This window comes from Podarcis vaucheri (genome assembly GCF_965113315.1).
Source record: "Podarcis vaucheri genome assembly, chromosome: 9".
Classification (NCBI taxonomy): domain Eukaryota; kingdom Metazoa; phylum Chordata; class Lepidosauria; order Squamata; family Lacertidae; genus Podarcis; species Podarcis vaucheri.
In genome coordinates, this window is record NC_138767.1 from 17,711,958 (window position 1) to 17,724,200 (window position 12,243).

At 40.9% G+C, this 12,243-nt stretch overlaps 1 protein-coding gene across 6 annotated transcripts in view; it reads left to right on the forward strand.

The window, feature by feature from the left end:
• The window catches only part of CCSER1 (coiled-coil serine rich protein 1), a 726,914-nt gene that overhangs the window by 286,734 nt on the left and 427,937 nt on the right, over positions 1-12,243 (forward strand). For all 6 annotated transcript variants that reach the window (XM_082236373.1, XM_082236372.1, XM_082236374.1 and 3 more), the window contains one exon: positions 3,777-3,987. In XM_082236373.1, the coding sequence (XP_082092499.1) occupies positions 3,777-3,987 (211 nt within the window). The remainder of the gene's footprint in view (positions 1-3,776; positions 3,988-12,243) is intronic.

Sequence of the window (12,243 nt, forward strand, 5' to 3'; positions counted from 1 at the left end):
GTTAGGGAGTTGCGTCTGTCTAGAACGAGACTGCAAACTACTGTCCTTCCTCATTGCAAACATGGCAGACTCCTTCACTTCAGACAGCCCTTGCCCACAGAGAACACTGTACTTGTTCGAATCACTTGGAGTCACCCCGTGCTCATACAAAGAACCAGTAGAAGTGTGGAAAAGAAAACTCTTCTCGTTGGAATAATCTGAACTGACTGAAATAAATTACTCATGGATGATTAAAAACCTGGGCTCTGTTTTACCCAGACACTGTCATACTGCAATTAAAGCGCTGCAAATTGAAATTCTTCATTCAACCCATGACAGCCAACCTGTATGCAACTTGTTGATTTGCACCACCACTTTAGAATGCTGTAGAGTCTCCTAATTGGCTATTTGCGGCCTTTCTTAACCCCACAGATGTCTTACTTAGGCATCTTTTTTGTGGTTCAGTCACAGAGTTAATCTGCAGACATATGCCGCTCAAATTCAAGAATGCCAAGGTTTAGAACAGTGCAGGATTTTCTGTGAAGATTGGTTTTGTGGATCACCTTGCTGTGGTGCATAATTTTAGAAAATAAAAGTACCATATTTTTTTGCACCATAACACTCACTTTTTTCCTCCTAGAAAGTAAGGGGAAATGTCTGTGCGTGTTATGGAGGGAATGCCTACGGGTGGCATGCCTACGGATTTTCCTCCTCTAAAAACTACGTGCGTGTTATGGTTGGGTGCGTGTTATAGAGCGAAAAATACGGTAGATTGCCATCATGAGGGTAGAGCCTCTGTCTGATTTTACCTTGTGCAGTCCTTGGATTTGAAAGTTCTTTGGAAATAATAAATATGCTTCTTATTAAGTTGTTGGTTCGGGATTTTACCATCAGGTTACTGCTTAGGAATCACTACAGTATTCCTAATCTAACTATGATTTTGTCTAAAGTTCTGTTTGGGAATGAACATCTCTGACATAATGCCCACTGTGGCCTTTTGATCTGCTGGTAGAGCTTTTCTGAGGCAGACCGTTTTGCTTGTCTCTCACTTGCTAAGCTGGTGTCAAGAAGTGAAGGCACTAGCAGCCCATTCTTTGTACTCCAGCTCATTCTCCTGTGGCTTTGTTGCAAGCCCTGCTGATGAGAACTAAGAAGATTAAGCTAAGTAATCTTTGAATCTTGGTGTCGGTGAAGTTTAAATTCTTATAAACTGTCAAACCTCATAAATATGAGGATCAGTAAGAAGGAAATAAAAATCCAGAAAGAGTGGCTTACTTATTTACCTACACACACACACACCTGTAAAAATTTCAGCAATATGATCTGATGCTCAGCTTTTTGGCTGACATAGGAAAGTCACTGCAATGTAATGTGCCATCTCATTTTGATTTGGCATTGCTCCTTAAATATATATATATATTTGTTCTCTTTTCACCCCCCCCCCCATTTACTCTACTTTTGATTATCCAGTTTTCCACTCCTTCAAGAAAGTACTTACAAACTTGTGTCGACTATCTTTTTGCATGTTGAGTATGTGGCAATGTCCAACCATATGCATCTGGTTAGCATACATGAGAATATGTGCCTGGCAAAGTCATGGCTGATTGTGCTATGAATTAACCTAAAGAGCAGAAACAGAGAATCTAATTCATGCAGCTCTTGGTGGGATGAGGGATGTAGGGAGAGGAAGAGGAAGATCAGGGAGAGGAAGATCAGAAATACAACATAGGGTGGCCATCTGTCTTACTTTACAGAAGACAGTCCTGTAGTTGAACTGCTGTCCAAAGAACCTTAAGAAGGGGAAACGGGGTCCTTGAACTTGCCTATCAGTAGTCAGCACCTGGAAAGCAGTGAGCAAGAACACAGGTCACCTTACTTAGAATCATATAATTACAGAATTGCAGTGCAGGGATAAGCAGTTGTTCCATACAGGGATCAAACCTGCAAGTTATCAGCACCACGCTCTACCACGCATCTTCCCTCCTATGGTGAGATGTCCGGGTTTTTGTTTTTTTTTAAAAAACCACTATTAGTATCTATGCATATAACTTGGCATGTACAAATATGTGCCCACTTTTGTTTTTTAGTTATTAGATATTCCATTTGCTTATGGAACCGGTTGTAGGCATTGCCTCACCCCTGCTTAAAATATAAAATGTGGACCCACAGTAATAAGGAAATACAACTGATGACATACAATTAAGCTTCACTGACACAAAGATTTTCAGATTATTTTGTGTTTAATCTTCTTAGTTTGTATCCACTGTACTTGCAACACTGCCTCAATATAATAAGAGTTTCAAAGTGTGATTAATATCCATGCTCTTGAGGATCATGCCGGGTTGGGGGGGGGATGTGCAGCTAAAGACTGAATGAGGGACTTTCCCTTAAATCCTTGCACATGTTTTACCTCCAAACTGCTGATGGAAAACCAGCACTTATTTAACATTATTATTACATTTATATCCCACCTTTCCTCCTTGGTGCTCAAGGTGCCATACATCGTTGTCCTCCCATTCCTCTCTCTCACAATAACTTAAACTCTTGTCATGCTTTTTGTCCTTAAAACTTGGCGCCATTCATGTATTCATCTCCTCTTGTCCAGGGCTTAAATGGTGTTTACTTTTAATGATTTAAAGTATAGAGATATCTTTTAGAGTGCATAAAGGAATTGTGTTGTGCTCTTTGAAGACAGATCCAAGCAAATTGAACTGGTATCTTCTCTAGGTCTTTCACATCTCCTTGAACAAAACTTTTCACTGCACTGATGTTTCATCTTATCAGGTTATAGAGCTCGCTTTACTTAAATAATTGGTCTTAAAATAGGGTCACAGGCAACCTACATTCTGTCACACCAGGGGACACCACCTAATATTTTATTTTGTACTTTATGAGGAAGGACATGATAAAGTAGGATGATAGAGGGCTTAGGTAGAGATTGGGAGGGCAAAGAAAGACATATATAATAAAAAAGAAAAGAAAAGCGGCTGTTATATTCTGGTGTATCTTGACTTGAATATATTCCCCTTTGTTGGCCTTCCATTAGGCAGTGATTTACTGTAACTCAGAGCCGGCCCACCCATGTGGTGGGCTGAAGCAGCCTCCTCAGGCAATGGAAGCACAAGAGGTGGTGCCCCACCTGCCCCTGCTGCCAGAAAGCCCCAAGAGGAAGGTGTTCTGAGACGCGGCCTTGCCACTTACCTTCCTCTCCCCTTGTCTCATGCCAGCTTCGACAAGAGGGTGGTGTTCCAGTGTTTGACATTGCTTGCTCGTCTTTCCTACTCCTAAGCTAGGGAAGATGAGCAACAAGACCTTGCAGAATGTCCGCTCTCACTGTGTTTTGGTGACAGGGGGCTGTTCTGCTGGCAAGGGAAGTGGTGGGCTGGGTGTAGTGTTGTGGGAGAGGAGACGGGGGTGGGAATCACATTCCTGTTTCGCCTCGTGGAAAAATGGTGTAAATCATCTTTCTTGCCTGGAAGTACTATTTTTCTTCTTTCCCTTTTTCTTTCACTTCTTTATACGCTTAACTTTCTTATGTTCATTTTGGATCTCATTGCCTCTAGATTTATGAATCAGCCCCTCGCACTCTTTTAAGCAGTTTTTGTGTGGTTCATCTTGCTACATACTGTACAGCCGCTGAGTTTTTATTTAGATGCTTAAGACATTAAGATGATGTAGCAGGTTGGGTTACTGGTGGTCTCAGATATGAAAAATTGAAGCTAACCAATTTAAATTACGGCATTCTCTCCTGAAAACATTAGTATTGCAGCTAATGATCTTAACTTATATCTTGACAGGAATCTTTCTCTGAAGTTGTCAAAGGAAGTGGATCGAGGAGACGCGAGGTGCCCTCGTGTCAGCCAACTGGCTAGCAGCCCATCGGTGGAGTGGCCTTTTGCAGCCATCGAAGATGGTGGAGGGATGGAATCTTTGCCCTTCCGACTGATGATGCAAGACTGTACAGCTGTCAAAACATTACTTCTGAAAATGAAGAGGGTTCTCCAAGAGGTAAGGGTTTAAATGACTGAAAGGCTGCTGTTTTTCTATGTTAATGGTGATGGAAAATACCAGAACTAACTACGGGAGGTTGATCTTCTGACATTTGCTTTTGCAAACTATTGATTTAAAAAACAAAATGTCCATAGCTAAATTGTCCATAGCTGTCCAATCTTGATCATGATGCTTCAAGCCCCTGTAATACATTGACTTTTGAGAAGAATAGAGGGAAATAAAGTGCTCTTGTTGACAGCATGATAAAACAAGATGGAAAACTGAAAGGGAAAGGGAATTGGAGGAGGGGTTAAGATTGGATAGGAATTTAAAGAGAGATTAACTGGTAAGTGAAGTTTAATGGAAGCAGGCTGACTTGACTGACAATGGTCCCTGGCCACATGGAACATTCATTGTACATTACTGTTCGTCACAAGGCAAAGCAGTCATCTGATCACTGAGCCATGCGACTAGATTGATTTCCATCTGCCTCTGATGTTGGCATTGTTTTTAAACACTCTATGAAAGAGCTTGAAATCGATCTCACTCAGAAGAGCAATTGGTGAGCTGTGTAGCAACTGCTTCCATTGGAAACTATTTTGTGAAAGAGATTATGTCCTGTTTCAGCCATATGGTTAATGTGATGTATATGAACCTACTTGTACTTCTTCTCTCTACATGGCCAAAAGATCTGCTTCTGTTTTCTACTAAGCACAGTTTATTGTTTCTTCTCAATCAAGGATGACAGTCAGCCATGGTTTATCCAAACTAGCCAGAATCAGAAACCTCAGTTTGATCTTGAGTTGTTTGGCCATATTATAGTTCAAACTCACTGTATTTTTGTTTCAGTTTGGACATCATGCCAGAGGAAGTCAGAGAAGGTTGCGGGGAGTAAACAAGCTTAGTTTAGTTCATGCAGAACTAAGCTTTCATTTAATATTGTGTTCGGACACAGCTGATAGGAAATCTCTTTCTACAGAGGTAGATAGCCGTTTCACAAATTAAAGTCAACACTTGATATTGCAGTTATTACATGATGAACATGCAGATATTGAAACAGTTTATATTGTGGATTTCCCCTCCATTATTCATATTTTACAGAGCATGGAGAAATCACTTTTATAAAGTTTCCTAAAATGATGTGAAGTGGGTGTCTAATCTTATTCTGACTATATGAGTTCAGAAACTACTCAGTTTTTCAAAATTAAAACAAAAATAGAACCAATATCTAGCACTTTGTGTGGATGTTATCAAATGAATCTCAATATTTTCATGGTTGTATCAGGATTGTAGCAGAAGGAGAGTTAAAGGAGGACACAGGCATTATGCTGCCGGAAAGCTATGAGAAAGGACACCAATGCTCCCATTCCACAACTCCCCCCCCCTTTCCCCATCATAGCTTACTCATGATCAAGAGTATATTCATAAACATGAGAGCTAGTATTATAAAAAGAGAAGATCTCTAGAATCTGAACCTGATCATAGATTTCAACAAGATCAAGGGAGCTTCCCAATAGCCAAACAGGTATTTATTGTGGGACTGGTGGTCTTCTTTTATGCAAGTTTTTCACAGCATCCATTTGACGTCATTATCATTAGAATGCCAGCCTGTATTTTGCCTCCATTTAATATTGATTTACCCTTTCATGAGGAAAATCCTATATATATTTAAAAAAAGAATCAAAAACACCTCTTGCCACCTACCCGTTTGCAATATCAAAACCGCCTGTTTACCATATTGAACTCCTGTCCAGAAGCACCTCAACAGCTCTTTATTTTGGTGATAAGATTTGGCATTTTATATGAAAGGAGCTTTTAAGAGATTGGTACATCTCTCTGTCAGCCCAACAAATATCACAAATGACTGGCAAATTAAGAGGCAGTTATCAGTTTATTAAATCTCTCCAGGTTTCTTTAGCTAACCAAGTTTGTAATTAACCAGTATATTGTTACTGATTTATTCAACGTCTTCATTTAAAGTAGTCACTTCTTTTTTTTAATCAAGTAATTCATGCTGGAAATGGGTAATTCCTTCATTACATGCTGCTTTAACATGCATTGCATGTGAATTTTACATAAATAATAATAATAATAATAATAATAAGGCATCAGATTCTGGTAGTATTGTAGTTGGTTTATTTCTTTTTAATGTTTGTCTCCCATTTACAAACCAAACAGTTTGCCAATATATAGTTCACTATTTTGGCTTTCATTTGTAGATCCAATGTTGATGAATGATGACTGTGAAGATTTTGATATGGGCTGCAGTATCAACCGTTTTGATACGGCAGACATTCCTTATGGAAGTTAAAGATCTTCCAGCAGAATTCAAGCCATTGTAATGGTTTGTGCTACTTGTTTTTCTGCCAGGCAAACTGTCTGAACAAAATATCTATTAAAAGAGACTTAGCTGTGGGTGCATTACAGTGCCCGCACCAGCAATTACTTCTTCGTGAACTGCCCCAGGCAAGTGAATGTGACCACAGAATCGATCCACAAGAAAAAATAACCCCCAAATATGAAACTCTCTTTCAAATCTGCTGCCCATCTCTCCTTGTAGTCTACTGGAACTTTGTTGGTAAGAAGTCAGGGTGAACTAGATGAAGTGATGTGTGGCACAATCCTATGCATGCTTACTCAGGAGTAAGTCCCACGGTTTCCAAGGAGGCTTCTGCCCAGAAAAGTGTACATAGCACTGTAGTTTTAACTGAGTATGTGAACTATAAGATAAAGGAGAAGTAGTTGTGTGTTTCAGGGAGGGAAAAGAACAAGAGAACATCCTTGCCATCACCTCAGATAGCAAGACTTTCATGGGTGCAGTGCAGAGTTTTTGTCATGCTCAGCTTCCTTTTGAGGTAGCCCAGGGATCCACCAAAATGTCCTTTGTCCATGCAACAGTCAGAAAAGATGCATAGGCAGTAAAACATTGCTTAGTTACAAATAGTAAAAACTTCTAAACTATTGGTATAGAAAAATGCTAGTTTCAAACTCTGTTCTGGTCTGAAATGAAAAAGGCTGGTTAAAGCCATGTCTTGGAACAACCAGGTGAGAGCTCTTTACATACTAAAATACACATGGAGAGAGAGAGAGATAACAAAGTGGTGGCCCATTTCCTCACAAAGTTTGAAGTCGTGGCATTGGCTAAGCCTGACGGGACAACTTAGTCTATGGTTTAGTTTCTCCATGCAGTAATTAGATTCAAGCATACTAGAGTTATATGAGGCCGGAACCCACACCTTTAAAGCATGGCTAAACCTAATGGGCAACATGTATGAAGAATTAAAGCTTGAGAGTAGCAGGTTGAAGGAGAATGAAACAGCAACATCTGCCTGCTAAATGCCAGGCTCACACCTGGGTCTTAACTTCTTCTCCAGCCCCTTTGACATATATATTTAAAGGTAGAAAGCATAATGATGTAGTTGTTTGCCTACTTAAATGCTTAAGTGGCTAGAACAGCACAAAAAATAAAGTAAAATCAGCTCAGTTAATTCCCACCATCATTATCTCAATTGTCCATTATTAATTTGCTATTGTTGGCCATAATAAAGCAGCCAAAATGAGCCAATTCCCCAACCGAGTTTGCTGTGCATCTATTGTTGCCTCAGGCTTGTCATTTCAAATACACCTGAGCTTTCTTGGCAAAAAGAGCTGATTGTCCCAATAAATTGGCATATTTTGGAGACTGCATTGCAAATAATCTGCAAGCAACCGGAAGATGTTTCACACACACAAAAGTCCAGGAAAGTGTGGATTACACTCCGTCCTTTCCATAGCCTGTGAGTAATTTTGAGCTAAATGATGTGCTGCTTAATGACAGCAGAGATAGAAATGTTCCTGATAATGAGGAAGACAAAGTTTAATAATGTTAATGATAACAAGGCTCCTAATGAGTTTCCCAACTCTGTTAATAAAAAGCAATAGGAAATAGAAGTGGGATAAGAAAGGAGGGCACTACAGACAGAGGAGTTCCCGACCCATGTTATGCAGTAATTGAATCTCCTAACAGCTTAATGGGATTGAAGGAATTAAAATGTCAAGTTGTCAAACATAATTTTCTAATGTGCAAAGCAACACTAACTATGTATGCAAGAACTTAAAAGTAACTCTGTCCCCTTTTTGGACTTCATCCATATCTAATGTAGATTTAAAATGGGATTGTAACACATGTTAATATGTTTCACTTGTTCTCTCATTTTGCGCTTCCCTTGTTTTTGGTCCAGAAGCTGCTGTATATGCAGAATGCAGCCTCCTGGCTGCTACTGGGAGATTCCCATCAACACCTGTTTAAAGATCTAAACTTGCTGTTGGATTTCCCTCCCTATTACCATTTAGCTAGTACCACTGGTACTTTGTTCAGATTCCTGCTCAAGATACTTAAGACTCTTCATTGTCTTAAGGCTTTTCTGTTTACACAGGGCTTTTCTGATGTGTAGCTCGACCATTGATTATTGTGTACCACTGTCCAGATGTTGACTTAAGTATTTATATTCTGTTTTATGGATGTGTTATGTTCATCACCTAAATCCTTTGTTTAATGTACAGTATATAAGGGACATGGGTGGTGCTGTGGTCTAAACCACTTAGCCTTGGGCTTGCCGATTGGAAGATCGGCAGTTCGAATCCCTGTGACGGGGTGAGCTCCCGTTGCTCGGTCCCAGCTCCTTCCAACCTAGCAGTTCAAAAGCATGTCAAAGTGCAAGTAGATAAATAGGTACTGCTCTGGTGGGAAGGTAAACGGTGTTTTTGTGTGCTGCTCTGGTTTCACCAGAAGTGGCTCAATCATGCTGGCCACATAACCTGGAAAAACTCTCTGCGGACAAACATTGGCTCCCTCGCCCAGTAAAGCGAGATGAACGCCACAACCCCAGAGTCGTCTGCGACTGGATTTAACTTTCAGGGGTCCTTTACCTTTACCTTTTATATAACTCTATAAATAAACAGGCTCACTTTAAAGTAGGCATGGGGACCCTGTGGTCCTCCAGATGTTGTTGGACTCCATCTCCCATCAGCCCCAGCTTGCATGGCAAATGGTTGGGGGTGATGGGAGTTGTAGTCCAACAACATCTGGAAGGCACCAAGTTCTCCTTCCTGGCTTTATGGGGCAATGTTGGAAAGTGGCATAAGAGGGAAAGAGAAAAACTCTGAAGCAGAATAATCTGCCTTTCTCCCCTGCAGATGAAATAGGGTCAAATAAAATAAATCACAACTTTTAATGTACAGGAGAGGAAAATCTCAGGCAAGGCTGGAAAGAAAAGGAGCAGTCAGAAACAGTAGAGTCAGAAATTCAAGGATCCTCTGGAGCAGCATTAGGGGAAGCTATGATGTAGGGGTTAATGTGTTGTCCTAGTACTATGGAGAGACCCAGATGAGAATTCCTTTCTCTATCAAGAAGCACATTGCATGACCTTGGGCTATTCATTATCTTGCACCCAAACTTACTAACAGATTGAGGTTGAATCCTGACAAGACAGAAGTACTGTTTTTGGGGGACAGGAGGCGGGCAGGTGTGGAGGATTCCCTGGTCCTGAATGGGGTAACTGTGCCCCTGAAGGACCAGGTGCGCAGCCTGGGAGTCATTTTGGACTCACAGCTGTCCATGGAGGCACAGGTCAAATCTGTGTCCAGGGCAGCTGTTTACCAGCTCCATCTGGTACGTAGGCTGAGACCCTATCTGCCTGCGGACTGTCTCGCCAGAGTGGTGCATGCTCTGGTTATCTCCCGCTTGGACTACTGCAATGCACTCTACGTGGGGCTACCTTTGAAGGTGACTCGGAAACTACAACTAATCCAGAATGCGGCAGCTAGACTGGTGACTGGGAGCGGCCGCCAAGACCATATAACACTGGTCTTGAAAGACCTGCATTGGCTCCCAGTACGTTTCCGAGCACAATTCAAAGTGTTGGTGCTGACCTTTAAAGCCCTAAACGGCCTCGGTCCAGTATACCTGAAGGAGTGTCTCCACCCCCATCATTCTGCCTGGACGCTGAGATCCAGCGCCGAGGGCCTTCTGGCGGTTCCCTCATTGCGAGAAGCAAAGCTACAGGGAACCAGGCAGAGGGCCTTATCAGTAGCGGCGCCCACCCTGTGGAACACCCTTCCAGCAGATGTCAAGGCGATAAACAACTACCTGACATTCAGGAGACATCTTAAGGCAGCCCTGTTCAGGGAAGTTTTTAACGTGTGATATTTTATTGTATTTTTGGTTTTTATGAAAGCCGCCCAGAGTGGCTGGGGAGGCCCAGCCAGATGGGCGGGGTATAAATAATAAATTATTATTATTATTATTATTATTATTATTATTATTATTATTACTACAAAATGTTGTTGTAAGGCTAAATTGGGACTGGGTTGGAATGGCTAGCTAGTAGCTATAATAACTTCACTTTGCTGTGTTACATTTAAAAAACTGTGCTTGAGCAAGTTATTGTAGTATGCAGATAAACTTACTGGTCAATAAAGCAGTCTTTATTTATTACCAGTAGACAATCTAGCTCCTAATAAGTAGAGACACTCATTAGCGGTGTCTAGTACCACTCATTAATTCTCTGTGCATCAATGCCAGATACCAAACAGCGAATGAGAACTGGGGAGAGAGAATTAATCTTTGTTTAATTTCACAATATGAACACTTCTCCATCCAGTGTCCAGATTCCTGTTTCATTTATGGCAGATTGCCAAGCAAAAGTATTCTTCTTCTGCGCTCATATCTGAAAGACAAGATTCTTCTCCCCCCCACCCACCCACACATGTCTTATTTCAAATCTGAAGGCAGATAACCCACATGGATACAAAGATACTCTGAAGTATTGCTCCTGTTACCTCAACAGACTCTGAACACCACAAAGCAAGTTACCAACGATACAGCTAGATGACTACCAGTTCGCTTATCTCTGCAGAGCAGGACTGAGATAGCTAAAATAACTATCTACCCATGAATCTCTCATATCCTTGAATTCTTTCTTCTGAGAAGATAATTTTTGCTCTTTTGCTATGGAGAGCACTGTTATTTTTATGCTAGAGAAAAGAAGAAAACAGTGCTGGTTCTGTCTTTAAAATATATATAAAGCATATTTTTATGCCAGATAGAGGAAAAGGCCTAAAGTGGCGATTTTGTCCTGAAAAATATAAAGTGTGGCTGTCTGGCAATAAGGAGTCCATTACCTTTTCCTCTCAGACCCCATTACTCATAATTCTTTTAATCTTCCCATGTTGTTTTTGCATACTAATTTGGTTCTTTATTGAGATTAGCATTTCATCACCCTGGGACGAATATTTGTCCTAATTGCTGCATCAAACTAAATCGAAACAACTAAACTTCCTCATTTCGTGTGTGTGTGTGTGTGTGTGTGTGTGTGTGTGTTTAGGGTGCTCCACACACACAACTACACGCCACTGGTGATAGCATAAATATAACTTGTAGCATTTGTTTCCTTCACTGTTTATGATTACAATTTCAAAGGCATAAGTTGGGGAAATAGCTCTATCGGACAGACAGCTTGCCCTTGGTGTCCCATCAGTGACAATCTGATGCCAGATGACTATTGGCAAATATAAAATGTCTTTATTTCCTTCAGTATTGGGCTAGATGGATAAATATTTGATGGATAAATATTTGTGAGGCAGTTTCCTATGTTCGAATCTAATTCTGGTGCATAGGAAAACACAGGTTTCCCCTTCTTGAAGTCTGAAGGAATAATGCCCATTTCACCACCTCATTCATCTGCATTTACAGACGAAGTTTGCTGATACAAGTACCATGATCCAAAGGAACTTCTTACATGACAGGATTTCACATTGCAATGTAATGTTTTTGTAGTTTTCACTGCTTTAGCTTCCACAGCCTGTGAGGCAATGAGTATTATAAATTAATAGCTTTTGGACTGTGGAAACCGAGCACCACAAGCAACGCTAAAATACTTGGTTGAATCATAGAATTGTAAAGTTGGAAGGGACCCCAAGGGTTATCTAGTTCAACCCCCTGTAATGAAGGTATCTCAACGAAAGCATCCCTGACAGACAGCCATCAAACTTCTGCTTAAAAACCTCTGGGGAGAAGAGCCGACCACCTCTTGTGGGAGTCTGTTCCACTGTTGTACAGCTCTTACTGTCAGAAAGTTCTTCCTGATGTTCAGTCAGAATCTCCTTTCTTGTAACGTGAAGAAACTGGTTCAGGTACTATCCTCTGGATCAAAAGAAAACAGTAGATGTACTGTAGATATTTGAATATGGCTGTCATATCTCCTCTCCAGGTTAAACATACCCGGCTCCTTCAAC